Source organism: Hemicordylus capensis, chromosome 4 (genome assembly GCF_027244095.1).
Source record: "Hemicordylus capensis ecotype Gifberg chromosome 4, rHemCap1.1.pri, whole genome shotgun sequence".
Classification (NCBI taxonomy): Eukaryota; Metazoa; Chordata; class Lepidosauria; order Squamata; family Cordylidae; genus Hemicordylus; species Hemicordylus capensis.
Genome location: NC_069660.1, coordinates 97,838,396 through 97,861,899, shown reverse-complemented (window position 1 = coordinate 97,861,899; position 23,504 = coordinate 97,838,396). Strand labels below are relative to the sequence as shown.

Here is a 23,504-nt window from a genome sequence, read left to right as displayed (position 1 = left end):
ACACAGTTTATTTAACAAAGTGATAGGACTGCCCAGTCCACTTAACTCAAAAGGATATGTCTAAAAGTTTTTCTTGTGGGCAGACTAGCCTTGCTGGAATGAAATGATTGTTTTCTGCCTTTGCTGTCTTGGGTACAAAACAAAAAAGTTAATTGATGTGATTTCTGAGTACCTTTGCAGAGCATTGTGCCCTTTTGGGGGGTAGGGGATCTGAAGTTAGAAGAGGGAAAGGAAATCAAGAAAAATGCTTGAACCCTTCCATTGTCAAGTTCCCTTTAGTAAACAGAAGCAACGGCCCCCTGCAAATGCCCTTCTCACCCAGCTGAGTTCATTTTCAGTTTTAGATCCCAGCAGAGGAGATTAAGGTGGGGGGGGGAATCAAATCTACACATGGGGGGGGTAGTTGGTGAGGAGGGGAAAGAGAAATCTCCCCAGCCTACCCTCCAGTTTTCCCCATCAAGTGATCCCCAGCTGATACAATGGTATTAGGGATTGATGGGGACAGCTAGGAATCTTGCATTTTTCTCATAGTGGGCAGCTTCACACAAATCTGTTAAGTTGGAAACATGCTGATAAAATGTTGGGAACAGAACATGCACTCCCAGCAGGAGTAACATCCAAAGTGCCCAAATCCAGATCCTGAGTTCCCCCGCCCAACGTTCTCCTTTCACCTGACTTTGGTAACCACGTTTGGAAGTTGGGCATAGAATGTTGGATGAAGATTGGACCTGGACTTGGTTGGGTTTAGACACTATGCTTGCCGAGGCATGCACTCTCAGTTCCCAGTGGGTTACTGACATGTTCCCCGTGTATTAAAAGGCCCTCATAAAATTCCCAAGCATCTTGAGACATGGTCTCCTTCTTGCTGCCATGTACAGAGTTGCTGGTGGCTGCATGAAGCTGAACCTTGAGTAATTTCTTTCAATGTTGAAGCATAATTTTTTTTCATTCCAGTGTTCTGTGTTGTGTCATGTGGCTTTTTCTAGACCAGGGTTGCACAACTTCAGCCTTCCAGCGCTTGTTGGACTATAGTCCAATCATCCATGACTGTTGGCCACTGTGGCTGGGGATGATGGGAATTGTAGTCCAACAACAGCTGGAGGGCCAAAGTTGTACACTCCTGGTCTAGACGCTATTAGTGCATGTTGTCAGAGCTGGCCGTATATAATGAATAAGCTATCTTGTTTGTCTCTAAAAAGGGTTTGTCAAAGGGTACAGGGTGGGGGAGGGGGAATGCAGTGCAAGGTGTAGTAGGATGCTGATGATCTCAGTGCAAAAAAGCTTCTGGCAGACAATAGGGGTCCTCATGGAAGACATGGCCATGTTCACCATTTCCTGTCTAATGACACGTTGCAGATCTGGCGCTCTCTTTCCCTGACCTGTTAACAGATGGCATGTTTTACTGGGCCAGAAGAGGGGTGAGAGTTCGGCTGCGATAGGCTGACTTTCCTGTGACGAGGCAAAGCCATTGAGGAAGCAGCTGCCTGAGGAACGCCACACACATGCGTGGTCCTTCCTCTTTGACCCTGGGATCTCCCTCCCTGTCTGCTGTTCCTTTGTATGCTTTCGTCCTTAGCCAGGATGCAAAGAGGGCATTGGTCACTCTTTGCCCTGCCCTTGCACAGCCCGTCGGGGGGGGTGTGCGGGGAGAGATGCGGCTATAGAAGAGGAAGCAGAGAGTGGGGATGGGTAGTGATTTCCTAGGTCTTCCCACGGATTCCTGTTCCAAAGGAATGGCTAAACTGTTAAGTTATTTTACTATTCTTTTATATATTTATACTTTTATGACTCATTTATTTCCAATTGATATCCTACCTTTTGGTTGAGACAGACCTGTCAGGTTTGATGCTTCTGCTTAGCAGCAGTAATTCCCAGCAGCAAACACTGGCCTTCAAGTAATTCTGAGGGTTGAGCCTTCCGATGCTGCTGCAGTATGTGTCCTGCACAAGACAAGCTCACTTGGGCTGTTTCCATAGCTCTTCCTCTTGTAGTAGTTCTGTGCAACTTGTGACTAATCAAACCAGACCCCCCTGGTTATATATTGTGGGTTGTCAAGTGTGTTCGTGTTTTTTAACCTGTCCCAGTCACCACGCACAATACACACACAATAAGGACATGTGTGTGCCTTGAGGAGGTCTTTTCACCTTTGCCACTGTTTCCAAATCACCTCTCTAATTACGCTACAAATACCAGTTATTTTTTGCACATGCAGAGGAGCAGTTTGGACAAGCTTGCCCTGCATTCAGTTAAGGAATAGCACCCCATGCACTGGGAGAGGCGAAGGACATGCATGCTTATGGCATGTGCACATTCTTATCCCATGTGGTGGGCCGGCAAAGTATTGTCTGAAACAGTGCGCAGTGGGGGGGGGGACGTGATATACTTTGTGTAGTTTCAAAGATATCCAGACACATGTGACCATGAGCCTTGTAGCCATATTTCTTGTCCGTATTTTCAAGCAAGTTGCTGCAACTGTAAAAGATAAGGAACTTTTAATATGGAAAATGTAGCAGACTCAATGTTGGAAACCAAACATTGTCATTTCTTAAGCCACTTAGTAGTAGTTTCTGCCATAGTTCACTCTGTATTTCATCATCTCCTTTTATTTCAGATTGATTAAGCTGGACAGGCAATCTTGCAGTAGTGAGCATGAATTGTCTCCTTTACTAAGCAGGGTTCACCTTGATTTGCATTCAGGTGAGAGACTACTTCTGAGCACTGTCTGCTCTAAGATATTCCCCTTAGGGTATGGGACCATAGCTCAGTGGTAGCCTCTGCTTGCATGCGGAAGGTACCAGTTTCAGTTCCTGGCATCTTCAGGGAGACTCCTGCCTGAAATCCCGAAGAGCCATTGTCAGCCAGTATAGACAATACTGAACTAGATGGACCAATAACCTGACTTGGTACAAGGCAGCTTCCTGTGTATGTTTGTGTAGAAAATCTTAAATGTCAGTTTAAGTTTCAATTAAAATAAAATTAATTTTCTGAACTTTGCTCATCTTGAGAACTTTTCTTCTGAGTAATATTCATTTCATTGGACTGTCCTTTCTTTGTGTTATGTTGCTAAGCCAGTGAAGTAGGCCTGGCTTTCAGCTTACATAGTCTGAAGCCTCCTCCTATACCACAGTCACAGGGTTACCTTTTGCCACTGTGTTCCTTCACGGTAATATTTTACCACACTCTATATGAAGGAAAAGGTGCCACAGATATTCCCTTTGTCTCAGCCCTGCTGACATTCAAAGACTCTTAGGTTTACCCATAATTAGGAAGTAAAGCCATTTGAAGCCACCAAAGATAAATTCAGTGCTTCACTGCAGCAGGCATGCTTGGTAGCAAGCATGACTTGCCCCCTTAGCTAAGCAGGGTCTGTCCTGGCTACATATGAATAGGAGACTTGATGTGTGAGCACTGTTAAGATATTCCCCTCAGGGGATGGAACTGCTCTGGGAAGAGCATCTAGGTCCCAAGTTCCTTCCCTGGCATTTCCATGATAGGGCTGAGAGAGTTTCCTGCCTGCAACCTTGGAGGTTGCTCTGGGAAACAGTGAACTTCTTTTGGTGTTCTCTTGTAACATCACAGTCCTTCATGCTGATTAAGCAGGATTGGAATACTACTACCATCTTCATTATTCTGTGCTTTGGGCTACATTGGACATTCCTTGGTGTTCTTTTGATATATGTATGTTTATTAAGAGGTATATTTAAAGAATTTATGATACACATATAAAATATAATTATTTAATTCTTGCATTTGTATGTTTATATATATTTGCTATTTGCACATGGTTTATTGTTAGCTTTTGGTTGCAACCTTGGAGAAGCCGCTGCCAGTCTGTGTAGACGATACTGAGCTAGATGGACCTATGGTCTGGCTCAGAATATGGCAGCTTCCTATGCCTTCCAAAGCCTGAAATAACAAATGCAACACATTTGTTTCAAGGCCTCTCAGCTGATGAAACAGTCTTGTTTTATTTGGAGTTAAATACCCTAAAACATTCTGAAATAAAAATATCTTTTAGATATAGCTTTAGCAGTCGGGGAGGGAAAAAAACAAAAACCCCTGTAGCTGTGAAGCAGGAAAGGTAGTGGGAATCTGGGGTCAATTTCTCTCCTCTTCATCTTCATCTTGTGTCTGATTTTTGCTAACACTTTTTGGATCCAAATGAGATATTTTCCAGTGGAATGAATAAAAAAGAAATTGATCATCTCAGATTATAAACTGCCATTCTATATAGCACATTCCCAGTTGTCTGCTGTCAAGTTTTCTTTATGGGTGGAGAGCACCTTCTACAGGAAATGGAATAAATCCAAGAAAAAACACTCCGTGCATTTACCCTCTCTTTTTGTGTGTGTTAAGCAGCTGAAGCATTAGTAGGGTTTAACACACTGTTCTAACCTTTAGAAGATTGTGTTTCATGATTTCTGTAAGTGTTTTTATAACCTCAAGCTTGCTAAAGTGAAATACAGTTTAAAGGGGAATTAATGCTACTACCAAGCATCTGATTTAAAGCTACACATGGCATGAACTACAGAGCAAAGGCTAAGAAAGCCAAGACGACACACCATCCATAACTTATTCATTTAGAAAATGCAGGCTGGATTGAATCTAACTTTCCATCTGCCACTTGCACCATGCAACCACCATCTTGCTCCTGCCACAAATTGATTTGTCATGGAGATTTTGGTATAGAATGTGGATATCCTTGTAACTGAAACCAGTCCTAAGCAGTAGACAAGTGAAAAGCATGGCATCAGAATTGTCTTCAGAGCTTCGTTTCTACAAAAATTGTAGAACTCAATATCTGAACAACTAAAAACCATACAGTTCTGTTAAAAATAAATGAATTAAAATATTTACAGATAATCCAGAAAAGACCTAAGTGTGCCAGAACCTCAGTAAAACCAATGGGACATTTAAGCACTTTAATGCCACATTCATCTTAATGGTATCAAGGTCCCTTTTAGATATTCCACCAGCCATGGGAGTATTGCTTATCCATGAACAACTCCTATGAAACTGGAAGGATTTTTCAATAACACAATTCTGTGGATGGGACCGATCACATGGATCTTTTCCATAGAGCTGGCACTGCTCTGGGATGTGTGTGTAGATTACAACAATGTGATTAGACAAGCACATGTCATTTTAAATGTTAATACGGTCAGATGAGAGCTACTCATGCATAAGTGCTTTCCATGCAGTGCCGAACCAATCTAAGGGACATCCTAGTATACCTCAGTTTAGACTTTAGCAACTTAGACTTTAGCAATTATAGCAATGAAACGAAGGGTTTTTCTTCAGATGAGCACGTAATTCTGTGGCAGGCCAACACCTTGAAGGAAGAATGATACAAATGTAATGACTATATATCCCTTTGTTTCACTGCTATAATTCAAAGTTGCTAAAGTCTAAACTGAGGTATACTAGGATGCCCCTCAGATTGGTTCTGCTGTATAGAAAGCACTTATGCATGAGCAGCTCTCATCGACCATAGTATCCTTTTGGAGCATCTGAGAGGGTTGGGGGTGGGAGGCACTGCTTTGACCTCTGGGGCAGGTTCCAGATAGTATCCCTTGGAGACTGTTGCTCTTCAAAATATGATCTTTTATATGGCACCCCCCAGGGTGACATACTGTCTCCAATGCTTTTAAAAATGTACATGAAACCACTGGGAGAAATCATCAGGAGATTTGGCGCAGGGTATTATCAGTATGTGGATGACACTCAAATCTATTTCTCCATGTCAACATGATCAAGTGAAGGCATAACCTCCCTAAATTCCTGCCTGGATTTTGTGATGTGTGGGTGAGGGATAACAAACTGTGACTGAATCCAAATAAGCCAGAGGTACTTATTGTGCAGGGTCAGAACTCAGGGGACGATTTTGAACTTATGGTTCTGGATGGGGTTACATTTCCCCAGAAAGGTACGCAGTCTGGGAGTGCTTCTGGATCCAAATCTCTCCCTGGTATCCCAGGTCGAAATGGTGACCAGAAGTGCTTTCTATCAACTTTGGCTGATATGCCAACTGTGTCTGTTTCTCGAGAGAAATGACCTCAGAACAGTAGTATGTACGCAGGTAACCTCCAAATGTGACTACTGCAATGCGCTCTCTGTGGGCCTGACTTTGTACAAAAGTCCGGAAACTGCAGTTAGTCCAGAATGCGGCAGCCAGGTTGGTCTCTGGGTCATCTCGGAGAGACCATATTACTCCTATTTTAAAAGAGCAACCCTGGTTACCATTACATTTCTGGGCAAAATACAGGATGCTGGTTATAATCTATAAGGCCCTAAACAGTTTAGGCCCTGGGTATTTAAGAGAACATCTTCTTCGCCATGAGCTGCACCACCCATTTAGATCATCTGGAGAAGTTCATCTGGAGTTGCCCCCAGCTCGCCTGGTGGCGATGCAGGGACGGGACTTCTCTGTTACTGCCCTGAGACTCTAGAATGTGCTCCCTGCTTCCTCATCTCTGACAACTTTTAAAAAGTCCCTAAATACTCATATTTTCACCCAAGCTTTTAACTGGACTGTGGTGTTAAATGATTTTAAGGTTATGATTTTTAATTTGTTTTATGTTGTTGTAAACCACCCAGAGACAGAAGTTTGGGGCAGTCTGCGCATTTTTATATTGTACATGATCCAATAAAATGCAAGTACTCAGTCATGGAAGTTACAGTGATTTCAGTAGGACAGTCACAACTTACTATTTCTTGATTGTGGCAGTAGTTGGCTTTTTTCCTTGGTGCATCCAAAGGGATATTTTCCCTGTATAACACAATATCTAGTGTGTTGTGGGTAAAGCAGGAAATACACCTTGCTTTCCCAAAAGCAAGTGAAAAGCTTGAATGTCTATCTGCCTCTAATGTAACTCCACTGAGACTACACATAGCAGCAAGTAAGTAGGGGAAAATTACCACTTCCTGATGAGCGCATGCTCCCTGTACTGCTGCCTGCCTCTTCCATGTCATCTGAATCTGCCAGTGTCGGGTCCCCTCAACCAACCACCTTCGAATGTTGGTTACAAATGTCAGACAAATGGCAGATGGCAGAGGAAACCCAATGTTGGCAGGTTCAGACAACATGAAAGAGGCAATAGTACCCAGAGTGCACTCTTTCGCCTATTTACTTGCTGCTGTTTTATGTGTGAATATAATCACATATAATTTTATGTATGAATATAATCACATATAATCATTTTAAGACTCACTGATCACTGAGTCTTAAAATGAGGTAAAAGGGAATTGTTTTAATGCAGTGACCCTAGAATTGCTAGTGAATCTAGGATTCAAGGAGAACATAAAATCCAAATAAGGGAAGTGGTTGGTCCTGTTTGTTTTTTCTTTGATTACAGCCGCACATCTATTCTTCTGAGTGTAGTATGTTTCCTCAGTGAATTTATTTCTTATTTATTTATTTCTCTATGTAAACCGCTTTGGAAACTTTTGTTGAAAAGCAGTATATAAATTGTTGTTGTTGTTGTTAACTATATGCACCAATAGCAATGTTTATAAGTCAATAGCAATATTTAGAAGTCAAACTAACTGGTCTGAGGAATGTAGCAAGATAACAGGCATCTTGAATGCAACTATTTTCATCAAGTAAAAGAAGCAGGCTCTTTAAAACCATCAAGTTATTTATTTTTCACTCTGAAAAGCCTATTAGCTTAACTAATGGAACCCTACAAGAATTGAACTAAGAGCCCAATGTTCTTAACCCTGCTAAATCTCTCCCCTTCAGCAAAACAAAACAAAACTATTTTTAAAAGGCATGTTAGCTATATCATCTAAGCCAAAGGAATACCCTTGCGGGACACCATCTCCAATGGAGGACTTATTAGGTTACTTTGGCTGCAGAAAAGAAAGGAGGAATTCCCAAGAACAGGTTGCCAAGATTGGCATGCTCTATGAAGCAACTGCTTATTTGACTCCTGTAGTACTGTCCAATAAAGGACATTGTTTTGTACCTTATTTTACCTTTAAACACCCAAACCCCTGCTTTGTTACTTATGGGGACACCTTGACTTTGAAACTCCAGGTTCAACCAGCTAAGATTGGAGATCCTGGTGCGTGTTTTGTATCCAGAGTCCCAATGCAGGTACTTGTATAGCGTTCTGAGTGGAGAAGTGTTATTCACCTGCCATGTTTTTTCTTTCTCCCCATTTTGGTTCTGCTGGGCTGCTGAGTTTTGTTATTTGGTGATGGGACACTGCACAAAAACGGCACTTTACACAAAGTTCCCCATCTCCAAGTTCCAGTTTGTAAGGTTGTTCTTCTGTAGACAAAGCAATATAGCCCCATGCATTGTATCTTGAGATGTATTGTCTATATTATTTTGCTGAGGCTTGTACGCTTCTGGTGCTGTGCTGTGAAGAGGTTCTGAGGATCTTGTCCCTCAGGGTGACTGGGTATAAGGCGGGGCTATGTGGGAGGGTTGTCTTGAGCCCTCAGTTGATTTTGGTGGGTATATCTCTAGTTATGATGACATCTATTTTACTGGAATAACTTTATGTTTATACTTAACTCCGCAGGAAGGTAGAATCTGATCTGAGCTAGTATACTCATGTCACTGTGCTATTGTGTCTTCACTGTGCCAGTGAAACACTGTGTTCTACTGGGTATAGTGAATGGCATAGTGACATCAATACATCAGTAGAATGTTAAGCTAGTATACGTGTTAAATCATTGCAATGAAGACATTTGCGTTGCACTGGCATGAGAGAGAGTACCAGTTCTTTCTTTATCTAGCCAGACTTAACCGATTATAGGCTTGCACCTGCATTTGAATGCATGCACCTGCACTCACACACACTATATGTGTGTGTAACAGCTGGCTTTGTTTGTTTTGTTCATATCAACCTCTGGCTGAGTTGTAGAATGCAATCCTATACACATTTCCTTGGAAGTAAACACAATGTGAAATACCCTGTTTCCCCGAAAGTAAGACCTACCCCGAAAGTAAGACCTAGCAGTAATTTCTGATGTACCGCTAATTGCCTTAGTGCATTTTTGGGGGCTAAAATTAATATAAGACACTGTCTTATTTTCGGGGAAACACGGGTACTTCCAAATAAACATGAATAGGGTTGTGCTGTTATGCTGCCTGCAGAGCCTGGGTGATGTCTTTTTTCCCCTTTCTGGCTTCAGAGTAGCATTTTGCAAGGGAGAAAGTGCACCAGTCATGCTGGATTGATATGGATTAGGCTGTGGTGGCTGAAGGAGGATGTCAAAGTTTTCTCCTGGGGGTTCTCTGATTGTACAGCCGTCTCTCTGAATTGTCAGATGTTGGCCTTTTTACATCCGTAGGAATGGGTATGTCATTGGTTTTTTCAGGGAAACGTAATCAGGAATATCTTTTCCTCAACATTTTTGTTTTAGAAAAGTACTAGACAGTCATTCTGACTAAGCTTTAGTCTACGAATAAGGAAAGGCCAGTGCTGGGGGAGGGGGGTGGGAATGTGAGGAAATGTCAAGCCACCCTAACTAATGATTTCAGAGAACTGTCGGTTAAAAGGAAGTTTAATTTTAGGTCTGTTTGAAATACTAGAGGAAGTGTAGCTGTGTAATTTTTTTTTAACATTTCATTGATTATGGATTGAAGAATATGAAAAATAATCAATAGCACAATGGTGTTTTTTTTTTTTTTTTAAGAAAAAGGCAGAAGACTGGATATATCCTGAGTTAACAAAGCCTTCCTTCCCTCATGCTTCTTACTGTGTAAATCCTCCCCACCCACCACAAGTTAATATGGTTGAATTAAAATGGTGATGAAAGTTTAACTCAGTAGAGAAAGAAACAAAATAACAAACACCCTGAAACAGGGTGAGGGGGCATTGTCCATAGCACTGAGAATTAGATGAGAGATTGTTGTACAATTCTAGAAACAATTGCTAAACAGCATTGAATTTCTCTGGACTATCTCTCCTGAGATACATAATTTGATGGACAACCCTGAATGTTTTTCTGTCCAGCTCTCAATTATGGATCGAGATTGTGATACAATTCGCTCTGAATACTAATGAGGGGTTTAGAATGTGCAAAGCAAAATGGAAAAGGAATAAAGCTCTGAGTATTTATTTTATATTTTATTTACAGGTGTTTTATGTCTCAGACCTCTTCAAACAAAAAACAAAGACATCTCAACCACTTCCTCCAATCCGGAGGGAGGCCCTTTCACCTGTGGACATCATTGATCGGAACAACCATCACAACATGGTGTAGACATTTGACAAATATATATATTGTTTGTTTTTTGCAAAATGACTGCTGACAGCAACTACCTGCTGCTCTCAATCTCATCAGACAGTAGAATGTAGGGAGAGACTTTTGCCTGACCAATAAGGTCTTACTCTGTGGCCTTTTTACTCTTACAACATTTGCATAAAATGGGTGTTGTTCAACTAAGTCAAAGGCAACTATTGCAAAATGAGTCAAAACAAGATGCAGAAATTCTAAATGTGCAATTGGCTGAGTGTTCATGTTGTAATGAATGCTGAATTGTTCATAGCTTAATGAACACTAAATGATCACTAGCAAGCCGGCCACCTTTCCCACCCGCTACCCCAACTATGAACATTTCCAATTCCTGTTAAAAGAGGGGAGGGGAGGGGAGGAAAAATCCTCACCAACCAGATTATATCACCATCTTCAAGGAATAAGCACTGATTCAGGATTTGTGATCACTTTCTAAGGGTATCCTCTTATTTTAAACATCAGTTTTCTTTGACTCCTTTCTATACTGTGACTTCCTCTTTATTTCAGAGAAGCTTGCCCAATAGAATATTAGGAGGGTGTCTATCCCCACTACACAGTCCCTGAAAAAGAATACATTTCTACACCTAATTAAGCATACACACATCCACTTTCCAAATGGAGCTCACACATAGCACTCATTGTAAGATTTATTCCATATTTGTTTTCATCTATCAGCTACCCCACTTCCACCATACTATCTGTATGGCATTCTCCATGTTCACGTTTCTTATCATCTCTAAATACGTGGAGAGCAGGTTGGATTTGTCAGATAAGGGACACTCAAAGTATGGAACACATGATTCCGTGTATCTAATGTCAACAATACTGTAAAATCTCCCCCTTGCTCCCAGTGACCCACACAAGTATTTTCTGAATGATTGGTGGTGGGGGGGTACCTCCTTTTGAATTCAATTTTAAAAAATCTTGTTAGTGGTCAGTCTTGTTGTTAGTGGTCAGTCTTGCTAGCACTATGGGTTCTAGGGCTGAGACCCAGAGAACCTTAATTCTCTAGATTTGGGGCGGACTGCTGGGCAGGCCCGTCCTTGCCTAATATTCAGTTAAATCCCTCTTGTATTTCCCAATGGCCTGAAGAAAAGGGATCGTTCTAAACTATTGATTAGACCTTAGGCCAAATGCTGCTCTTAGCAATACGAAGAGCTAATGGAGAAACTTAAGCAAGAGCAGAACTTTGCCCAGTAACTCTAATTCTAAGGTTTCAGATGCACAGAATTCGCAGATTTTTATAAACATCTGACTTTTCTATTCAAAACATCATCAAGACCTGACAGTGCTAACCAAACAGACTGTCCTTTGCACATCCTTGTCACACAAAATCCGTCCTTTCATTTCAATTATTGCAAGCTATGATTTTTATAAATATATATATATATATTATATAAATAATGTATAAAATATTAAAAATTAACTATGTAAAATATTAGTTCTGAAACAATTTTAGATATATCCACTATGATTATAAACTGTTTTGACCTGTGTTATTTACATTTTGCTGCTTTAAAAAAAGCATTGACTTAATTTTTTATAGTTGACTAAAATATTGTAGTTCTGTGGTAGCACTATTTTAATGAAAATAACAACTAAAGACAATTGTATAAAAATCATATTAAATTGTCTGTATTTTTGTAATGTTTCTTTTTTTGTAAAAAGAAGGATAAGCAAGACTTTTGTAGAGAACAAAATTGAAGTTTGTATTTGCAAAAATATTGCTGTATAAATGTGCTTTATAAATAAATTTTCCAGGCACAATTAATTTACCTGTTGTGACTTTATGCTCTCTCCTCTTGCTGTTCTTTAGATCAACTTGAAAGAAACTGAGATTGTACTAATATGGAAAAGTTGCTAATTTAACTAAGTCCAGGTACTGTGTGCATATCTACATGTCAATGGCTGTGTTCTCATAATCACAAGGATCCCAGTTAAAGTGTTAATCAATGAATCCTGTGGAACTGAGAATGCAGCCATTCCTGGTCAAACCACTGTGGTTAATCAACATTTAACTAGGATAGATAACCAATATCTGATCCTGGTTATCTATCCTGGTTTAGTGCTGGCTAACTGGAGCAATTTGACCAGGAATACCTGGAAATTCTGAGGTCTCACAATCAGCTCCATGGGGCTCTCTAATCCTGATTATTTTTAAAACCAGGAGCCTTGTAATTACAAAAACACAGCCAATGATTATGTTATGTAAGGTACAACCCAACTGTAACCTGCTGGACATTATAGTAGATTTTTGACATGTTCCTAGGGCTCAGTTGCTCCCACTCTCCTGCTTACCGAATGAGGGGGGAATGGGAGGAACATCAGAGGAAAGAGGAGATACTGCTGCATTTCCTCTCATTCACTAAAGGAAGAAGCCATGACTTCTGGTGGTTTCAGCAGTGACTTCACTTCCTCCTAGAGTCGAGGTGAGGACAGAAGGAGGCAGTGGCACTGTGAGTCTTCCATACGGCCCTGAGTCTCTCACAGTACCACTGCATTCTCCCAAGGGCCTCCCCCATTTTCAATTTACAGATGGGGAGGCATTGGGGAGAAGACAGCAACACCACAAGGCACTTCCAGTCTAATAGTCTGCCACCTGAGTTTCCCTCATTATGACTCCGCCCTGTATTTCAGTCTTCCTCTTGTGCAGGAAAGAGGACAAGTCAGCTCATGACTCCCTTAAACTCCTTCACATCGTGCTAAACCGACCTGAGCCATTTTTTGAAAGGGTGGCATATAAATCAATAAATCTAATTTTGTGTTTTGTATGAACCCAGCCACTTATTTTTTTAAGGCTGTTACTTGCTCATACGATCAATCTAAGCATAATTTCTCAGAAAGAAGTCCCAGTGAGTTCAATGGAGCTTACTCCCAAGTAAGCTTGCATAAGATTCCAGCCTTAATGCTGCAGTTCTTTCTGCTTAGTTCTTTGAAACCTTACCTGAAAATACGAGAGCCCACCAAGTGAGGAAGGCTGCCTGCAGTCCTGCATGTTACAGCAAGGAAAGACAATGACTGGATCCAGATGTACAGCAGCACCTCAGGTTCTTGTGAGCCACCAGTCCCCTAGGAGCACACATTCCCTGCGTAAGCCTCTGCTTCCCCCTCAGCTTCTTTGAAAAGATTGGTCATGTCATGCAAACCTACCAGTCTACATATCCTGCCTTACTTCTGTTAGGGAACTCAACATCTGTTCTTTAGATCTGAAGTTACAGATATCAGGTAACCTTACAGAAGTGGGGCATGATATGCTGAGAGTATTCATATCATGCAAAACCCCAGTCTTGGCATGTCAGAAGCTGGGGTGGAAATAGAGGTTTGCATGGGGAGTGTACACTCCTGGGTAATCCATGGCTCATGTGAACCTGAAGTGCTGCTGTACCTCTGAACCCAGCCTATGGGTTAAGAGCTAGACAGCTCTTAAAGGGTAATCCCTGGTCCTCCTTTTAGTAGCCATGTAGGTCCCAATCCACACTGGCACGATTACGGCTATTGCTGTCAATTCACTGAATGTAATAGATTGTGGCCCAGATTTTTTGGCATCGTGCTTTACTATGCTCTCTCACTGGTTATACATGATCATGAACACTGGGTCCAACATTGGTATTGTGGTGGCCACTCATAACTTGACTTAGGATCTGTGATAAGAGCATCTTCCTCTTATTAAGAGGTAATCCTGTAGCAACTTATATTCACCTGGCCACAGTACCACTGAAGTTATGCGTTTCAATGGCAAAGAAATCAATATGACTGAATGGTGTTTGTCTGAATTGCTCCAATAACTAGCACTATATCTATAATGGCACAACTATTTCATCTGTTTCTGTCACTGATATAAAGGAAGCTTGAAAGATTCATGTATCCAGTAAGAGCCCTTTAAAGTAGGTAGTGACATATGCCACAGGTAGCACAGAACACAGGAAGCTGCTTTATATGGAGTTAGACCATTGGTTGATCTCAGTATTGTCTCATTGTTCAGTATTGTCTATAGTGCCTACAGTGGCTTTCCATGGTTTCAGCTGGAAGGCTTTCCCAAACCTATCTGGAAATGCTAGGGCTGAACATAGGACCTTCAGCATACAAAGCATGCGTTCTATCACTGAGTAACATCCTGTCCATAGCTATGTAAACAAAAGCACATGATCTTTGGTCTGATATTTTTGGATTGTAGGGCCTTTGCAAAGGGCTTTGGACCTACAATGATTCCTTGCTTTTGTTTATATTTACATTGAAACTATGAGCTTCATGCCCTTTAATAAGCTATTTCTATATATTTTGTAGTTGGTAAATTCTAACAAGCTTTATATCATGATATTCTCTAGGGCCTTTCTCATGACCATATCGGGGTGGGAGGGGGGGAGGCTAGAGAGCTCCTACCTCTAGTCTTTTCCTAGCTCTATCTATGCAGTCTCATTCCCCATGCATTTCCAATGGGAGAGTTTTTCTGGATTTCCCAGGAAAATGATGATGGGGTGTGGGGGAGGGGTAGATTCTTTCTGGTGGTCTGGGCAAGGTCTGGAACCCACCTGCGAAAATAGCACATTTCTAGATTTTGTGGTTTGGTCTGGAAGCTTCATGTCAGTCAGTCAGTGAGGCCCAAGCAGTTTTATACTATAGATGCTGACTTTACACAAGAGGTGGCACACATCCACACTTTACCTTGGTCTTTCAGCTCTACATTTGGCTGGGAAGGGATGCATCCAGGAAGAAGTTTAACTGGTGCAGCTTCTTAGAGGTCAGTTTTCAAACTGCTATATTTTGATCATTTTTCAATGGATCTCCACCAAACTGGGAGAGAAGATGGTGCTTTTCATCTAGTTAGTCCATGTCAAATTGGAAAAATGGCTTGCATCAAGTTGTGACCAATAACATGTCCAGGGCTCATAGTGGTAGGTGTCTTTATATCTCACCTTAACTACAAAGACACTCCTGAATTTGTATAATTACCAAATGAAAACTGATGGCCTATTCACATTGTGTTCAGAACTGAAATCCTTATTAAGTCATCATCAAAAGTTTGGGCCACTACATTCTGCACAAGGTGAATCAGAACACTCATCAATGCGAGTGTCATATAGATTCAATTACTAGTCAAGCACAAGTTACAAGGTTGGAACATGTTCCTAAGTCCAAGCTGAAGTAGAGTAATGGATGGAGGTGCTAAACAGTACTAATGAATCACTGAGTGTTTAAAGCCTGGGGATGAAGATCAATTATAGCTTCTCCAAACAAGACCATGTTATGGAGGTTGATTATCATTACTTCACTCATCTGAATTCTATTTCAAATGGCTACACAGCCAGTCCCCTAACCACAGTCAGATATTAAGAAAGCAAGAGTTAAATTAAAAGTTATGAGGCTTCCAAGAAAACATAATATATAAAAATCAGATTTCAATGCAAGGTTTCCTGGCACACAGATATACATATGGGGGTGGTCTGCTCCATCAGCATGCCAGATCTATATGTTCAATAAAACATACACAGAAGTGCAAATTGAACTTATTTGGGATTTCTTAGATAGTTTCCAACTACTGCTGTGCAGGAAGCTTGATTTGACATGAATACATAAAGCAGATTTGTACTTGGAGGAGTATTAAAATTGCAGTGAGAAAATGGCTGGTTTGCTTGATCACAAGTGAAACAAGTATGACTGAAGAAGCCAAGAGTCCTATTGAGGTTAAAATTTCTTTAATTCTACTTTTTCAAGACATTAATATGTATGGTCATAAGGTGGCATGCCATGGTGTCAAAATGGATATAGAGAACACCCAATTTTTGCAATTATTTTGCCATTTGAAAAGATTATAGCACAAGTATAAAAATGAATGCAAATAGAAACATTAGGGGTAGAAACCATATGAATATCCCCCCTTCCACAATTCAAAATCTGCTAAAAAACTTAAAATAGTTCAATGGGGAAAAACCTGGCTTGGATATTTTCCCCTAAGTTCTTTTAGGCTGGCACTAAAATGTGTTTGATAAATGGCCAGCATCCAAAGAAGAGGGAAACTTGGAATTTTTCCAGTTGGTGATATATAGCAATTTAACTACAGTCACAGTTGTGGGGTGTCCAGACAGCGTACAGTCCTTCCTGTTTTTTCCCCCCTTTTCATGGAAATTAGCCTTTCCATGTGTGAAATAACTCTCTTTAAAAAGTAGTACTTTTAAGCTGTTCTGAAAATGTCAGTGTGGGAGATTGTGGGAGCACGAGCGGCTGCATGGAGAGATTAAACATGAGCTGGAGGTGTGACTGAGAATCTGAAAGGGCTTTCGTCTGGTTTTACTCAAAAAGTAACTCCTCATGGCACTTGGTATGCTGCTTTTAAAGATGGGGGTTTAAAAAGCAGTTCGTGGCATGGCATGGGATTGGCTCCCATACCAAGCGGGGTGGGGGAATCCACTCAGTTAGCACACGCCCCATTCATGGACCTAAGCAGTCCTTTGGAGCCAAGCAAATGACAGGCTCCATAAAATTTTAGTTTGTCTTTTTGTTCCAGCTATTTAGCAGGACTTTATTAATGGCAGTAGAGTCTTATTTATTTATTATTTATCTGCGTAAACCGCCCTGAGCCATTTTTGGAAGGGTGGTATAGAAATCAATCAATCAATCAATCAAATAAATAAATAATAGACACAAGGAAGTGCTGCTGCTGCTTCACAATGTGCAGAAGTAATTTATGGTATCTATCCACTGCCTGAAGTGGGATGCCTAATGCCACCCTGCCCCGCTTCTTGGTACTGCAACACAGCAGTGGTGATCTGTTATGCCCAGCTGGCAGGCAGGTGAATATCTCCTCCTCTTCCTTCCATGCTGAATTTCAAAAGGAGGAGTGGGAGGCAATGGAAGAAGAAGTGGAGGAGAGGAGACCACGGAGCTAGAGCATTCTTTTTATTCTTATTATTCTACTAAAGGTAAAGGTAAAGTATGCCGTCAAGCTGATTTCAACTTCTGGCACCCACAGAGCCCTGTGATTTTCTTTTGGTAGAATACAGGAGGGGTTTACCATTGCCTCCTCCTGCACAGTATGAGATGATGCCTTTCAGCATCTTCCTATATCACTGCTGCCCGATATAGGTGCTTCCCATAGTCTGGGAAACATGCCAGCAGGGATTTGAACCGGCAACCTTCTGCTTGTTAGTCAAGCATTTCCCCACTGTGCCACTAAAGGTGACATTATTCTACTACTACTTCTATTATTTTATATATCATCTTTCAACGAACATTCTCAAAACAGTTTACATAGAAACAACAACAACAACAACAACATGGTTCTCTGTCCCCAAAGGACTCTCAGTCTAAGAAGAAAGATCAGAGAAACACCAGCAGCAGCCACTGGCAAAATGCTGTCCTGAGACTGAATGGGGCCAATTGCCCTCCTCCTCTTGCTAAAAGAATTTTCAATTTCTACCACTTTGAAAGGTGCCTCTTTGCCTAGTTAGCAGGAAACTGACTGGTCTGCTCTCCTCTTCTCAGCAGCAGCTGCAATGGTGGGATGTCCCGAATTTGCACCCTGTGCAGCTTGTTTGAGGTTGCTGCATGGATGAGCCAGCTCTGTCTAGAAATGGTCATTAGTCAAGATAGCCAATTGGGACCTCCATGTTCAAAAGCCACTGGTTCCCAGGAACAAACAACAGGGGAAGGTTCTTGTTTTCATGATCTGTTTTTTGCACTTCCCAGTGGCATCCTAGCTGGCCACAGTTAGATACAAGATGCTGGACTAAAGGGATCCTTGGTCTGGTTTTATTCACCGGTGTATTCCCATAAACAGTAATACCATCAGGGAAATTTTATGCTACAGACTTCAGTAAATCAAGTTGTCTTTGTGCTTTCAGATATTCCCATATCCATAAAATGAATATATACATGCCCTGCATTACAATATGCATCTCAGGAATACCTTACACCCATGGATTAAAATAATCTGGAAAATGGTTTCCAATAATGTTTTTCAGCTGTGATGTTCCCTTGCATCTAAACTATTCCATTCCCAAAATGACAAAGCACCAGGTTGTTTCAACAGAAATGTTATGGCTAGTACCACAGTGCACTAGATTGAACTACTGGATTCATAAGGAACATTAAATTCTTCCTAGACCTGTGCAATATGCCGGCAAGAAGATAAGTGAAATCTGGACCTTCACATAGTTGAAACTGACCCTAGATTAGCAGTATGTTTTGTCTTGCTGCACTGGCATTTGTTAGAATATTTAAACAAAACAAAACATGTTTAACATAAAATAAGCTGTTAGAGCTACTGTCTTTGTCGCTACACTGGGGGAGCAGAAATGCTGCCCAGTCACACTGGGGTCTGCCTTCATATCCCCCTACCACAAAGATGGGAGTTTTTCCTTTAACTCAGGTATTATGTTGTGTAATCATGTTCTTTTTAAAAAGTTTTAAAATATTTTGTTTTTAAAATGCCTTACAATTGGCAGTAGGGCATTTTAAAAACAAAATATTTTAAAAACTTTTTTTTTTAAAAAAAATTGCCAGTACCACCTTAAGTGGCGCAGCGGGGAAATGCTTGACTAATAAGCAGCAGCAACAACAAATATTTATATACCGCTTTTCAACAAAAGTCTCCAAAGCAGTTTACATAGAGAAATAATAAATAAATAAGATAGATCCCAGTCCCCAAAGGGCTCACAATCTAAACAGAAACACAAGATAGACACCAACAACAGTCACTGGAAGTACTGTACTGGGGGTGGATAGGACCAATTACTCTCCCCCACATTAAAAAGGTGGTGCCTCTTTGCCAAGTTAGCAGGGGCCAGTTCAAGCAGAAGTTTGCTGGTTTGAATCCCTGCTGGTACTATATCAGGCAGCAGTGATATAGGAAGATGCTGAAAGGCATCATCTCATGCTGTGCAGGAGGAGGCAATGGTAAACCCCTCCTATATTCAACCAAAGAAAACCACAGGGCTCTGTGGGTGCCAGGAATCAAAATTAACTTGATGGCACACTTTATTTTTTACCTTTACAATTGCCAGTATAAGGAGTCCTACAGTTTAGGAAGGCTATGGCTGAGAGAGAGTGGCTTACATTAGTCCCAAAATATAGCCAACTATTGCAGGTTAGAAGTGGGGCTGAGGCGGCTTTGTCTCTGCAGCAAATAAAATCCCCCATATGAAACATTTTTGAGGTTGTAAAGATCAGTGGCATAAATGTCCCGGAGAGTAACATAGGCATTGCAGAATTGTCCATGCTGCTCTGGGGTCCAATACATGCAGTGATGGTGCTGCACAAGAAGGCTGTACTGGAACTACTGTACTCTTGTGCTAGGTCATTTACGTGGGTGCAGTCAACTCATACACTTGTGCAGTCATAGACTAGCTTAAAGCATGGAGATTAATGCACACAGGTCAGGCTGCCACCTCCTCACACACAGGGCCAGCCCAAGGCTCAGAGGTGCCCCAGAGTCCCTTTCACCCGCCTGCCTTCCTTGCCGCCTCTCCATCCACTGCTTTGTGGCAGCTACAACCACGACTGCGAAAGTGTGGGTGGGGGTGGAGGCCATGGGAAGCAGGTGGAGGGACGCCACCCCTGAATCCCATGTGACCCAAACTGTCACCACCCTTGCCCACTTTGCGCCCTAAGTGGGTGCTTTGTTCACTTAGTGGGTGGCTTGGGCCTACCTATGCATTCTTTCTGGTTAGGCATTCTTAAAGCAGCTAAAACATTTCACTAAAGGCTAAAATATATCTCACTAAATGGAGTGTTTTCATAATAGAGGGGAGTGAAGGAACAACAAGGGATGATGCCTGTTGTGACTTGTGCTATTTCACATATTCATACATTATCTGGCATCAGCAGAGAACAGTGAGACAGCCAAGATTGCAGATGACACCAAATTCTTCAGAATGACATAATCCAAAGCAAACTGAAGCCCTATAAAGCAGTGATTCTCAAACTTGGGTCCTCAGGTGTTATTGGACTTCAACTCCCATAATCCCCAACCAAAGGCCACTGAGGCTGGGGATTATGGGAGCTGAAGTCCAATAACACCTGAGGACCCAAGTTTGAGAATCCCTGCTATAAAGGCATTATACAATGCGTATAGCACCCGCTTCCTCACACCAGAGGTGTTGCTAGGTGCTTAAAAGATTCAGGGCCTGCCCCACAGCTCCCTCTTTCCCCTGTTTTGTTTTGTCTTGTCTTATACTACTCCATTTAATAGCTTTGAGTGGTTTACAATATATGCACTATATGCATTTTATAATGCCATTGATAATTAAGCTTTTTTCATGCTATCTGAAGGAAACCAAAACCTTTTCCATTTTCGGAAGCCATTTATCATCTTTGTTATAGCTGGTGCTTTTGGCCCACAGTACTTGCTTAATTTTGAAATTTCCCTCCCTTTTTCAATTGCTTCTTACAGCTGCAACAACTACAGAAAGAGACTCTTCCCACAAGGGAGCTTAGCCCGCTTCCCAGTGATCGTGGGAACCACCGAGCTCGCAGGTGAGCCCGGTGCTCCCAAGGCGGCTAGCTCACCTAATTCCCCCTCCCCTTAAATGAGGTCAATGGAGTGAGTGCTCTGTTAACCCCATTTGGTTGCTTGTGTGTCGCAGCGGTGTGCAGTGACACACAGGTAGACCCCCAAATGGGAGGCTGCAGCCAGCCTCTCGGGCTCAGGGGTCTCTCCAGGATGAGACCCCTCTCCAGGGTTCTCTCCACACTCATGTGGAGCATCCTGGGACTTCTGGGGGCCGCGCAGCTCCTGATCCCCGTAGCCCCCACCGTGACGGAACCGGCAGTCATGTGGGCGGCCGATCTGGCTGTCCCAGGGCTGCTCTTTGATCGTCTGCACAGAGAGTCCGCTCTCCCCGCAGACCCTACAGAAGCTCTTCTCATGGATCGTGAGAAGAGCTTCAAAGAGTTATTGGGTTCACACAGTGAAATACTCACCCTAAACTTTAACCTCCCTTGCTAATTGAGCAAAGAGGCACCTGTTTAAAGTGGTTATTCTCTTTATTGAGCAGGGGGAGAGCAACTGGCCCTATCCATCCCCAGCATAGCATCCCTCGTGCCGATCCTATGTTTCTTTTTAAGATTGTGAGCCCTTTGGGGACAGGAAGCCATTTTATTTATTTATTATATCTATGTAAACTGCTTTGGGAGCTTTTGTTGAAAAGTGGTATATAAATATCTGTCGTGTTCATATTCGTAACCTATTCTGCCTCTTCTAAACTGGAAATTGATTGACAGCAGATTCAGAACAGATGGGGCGGGGTGGGGAGGATCATTGTGCAGTGCTTATTTTATTTATTTATTTATTTATTTATCTATCTAACATATTTTTATACCACCCCAAACCCATGTCTCTGGGCGGTGTTGCAGAAGGTCCCAGGTTCAATCTCTGGCATCTCCAGGTAGGGCTGAGAAAGACTCTTATTTGAAACCTTAAAGAGCCACTGCCAGTCAATGTAGTCAATACTGAGTTAGACGGACCAGTGGTCTGACTCTGTACAAGGCAGCTTCTTATTAATATATTAACATTAATATATAGATTTCATTGCTGCAAGATGTGGTAAAGGCCATACGGTACATACAGTATTGGCCAAACTGCTCACCTGATGCAAACCTATTCAGTTTCATGTATTCATGCAGTGTCTTGAGGTCTAAGCCGAAAGCAAAGCCATGGAAAACAAGGCAGAGATTACTGTCTCCCATAACCTATTGCCTTTGAATAAGTATCTATCTATATGCTCCCTCATAGATTGGCCGCACTTTCACTCAGTGGGGGACTGGAGTTGCAGGGACCTGCCGTTTCCTTACCGTTACATCCAAACACATGCGACTCTGCTCCTGTCTGTAGCGCAACCGGAAGTTGCGCTCCAGAGACTCCAATCTGAATCCTCAATTTTTAGTGAGTTTCTTTGCTCAAAAAGAAAGAAAGCCAATTGTTCATGGAGCCTCTATTCTGTCTGAATGCAGTACTGGAGGTTGCAGTCAGCTGGACTGGCCTGGAGGGAAGAAGCTCTTCCCTCTCTGCTTCTGTGGTTGGCTGTGCAGGCTGTCCTTCAAGCAAGAAGGAGGCCCGCACAGCCAGTTTCCACTCCTCGCTGCAGTCTCAGATAGGACAGGAGAGCGGAGGTGGGGCGGGAGCGGAATTGCGAGTCCATTGGAACCACGGTTCCATGTGGCATGAGAATGCGGACATTGGCTCCTTGTTAGTTTCCCTCTTTATCCACCCATAAACATGAATTGCATGGCCAAATACAGCTGAAGTGAGAATGATAACAAAATAGAACAAGTTTATAGACCACAAATAGCAAAGGAAGCACAGATTAATATTAAGTTGTTCTTTAAATATGCACAAAGGAAACTGACAGGGAGTCAGCAGGTCTACTTGAAGGGAGAACTGGAAGCCAACAACAGATGATGCTGTTATCAGTAAGAAGTGTAACAAATTGTTTACTGTTGCAAACAAGACTATCACGTCCTACATATCAAGTACTTTTTTCCTGGGAGGAGAGGAAATCCTAAGAGGCTTTTAATATCTTTTGTCCATTTCACGTAGGCAAAGAGCAAGAAGTTCCCTAGAACTTCCATACCAGAATGCTAAAGGAAGTAAACAAAGACAGAAGAAGGATTCTATTTTGATAGTTTGCTAAATACAGAGGACGTTTTAAAGGATAAGAGGAACACTGTGCATGATAATTCCCAATTACAGATTTAAGAGCAGGATAAGGTATGAGGAGACTTGGGAAATTATACACTTTTAACAGGTAATCACAGATCTCGTGCCTTAGTTGTGGGAATGCTGGTGACTGGTATAACCTCCCTAGACATGAATACCTTCACAGCCATTACTGAATCCTTTACAACTGCATTTGAAGCTGCCTACAAACAGGGTTCATTTCCCATGATCATCCTCTGACTATGGGCTTAGGACACAGTAGGGCAGTTCACATGATCATAATTAGAGGAGGAGCAGAGAAGCAGCTGCATTGGAGGCTTCCTCTTACCCATCAGCTGTATCCAGCTGCTGAAAGAAGTAGCAGGAAAATTTCTCCAACCCAGTGGCTGCTTAGCACACGAGTACGGATAGCACCTCTGATCTTGGTTTTAATTGGCATCTTAAATATGCTAATCAGGGCTGTTCAACTTCAGCCCTCCTGCAGATGTTGGCCTGCAATTCCCATAATCCTGGCTATTGGTCACTGTGGCAAGGGATTATGGGAGTTGTAGTCCAAAAATAGTGGGCAGGCCTGATACAAATAGTTTTCTTTGTCAAA

At 41.9% G+C, this 23,504-nt stretch overlaps 1 protein-coding gene across 1 annotated transcript in view; it reads left to right on the top strand.

Moving 5' to 3' along the window:
• PLPP3 (phospholipid phosphatase 3) overlaps nt 1-12,025 on the top strand; it is a 95,026-nt gene extending 83,001 nt beyond the window's left edge. The window contains exon 6 of the mRNA XM_053249410.1: nt 10,096-12,025. Within this exon, the coding sequence (XP_053105385.1) occupies nt 10,096-10,221 (126 nt within the window). The 3' untranslated portion in view covers nt 10,222-12,025. The remainder of the gene's footprint in view (nt 1-10,095) is intronic.
• Nucleotides 12,026-23,504: the final 11,479 nt, after the last annotated feature.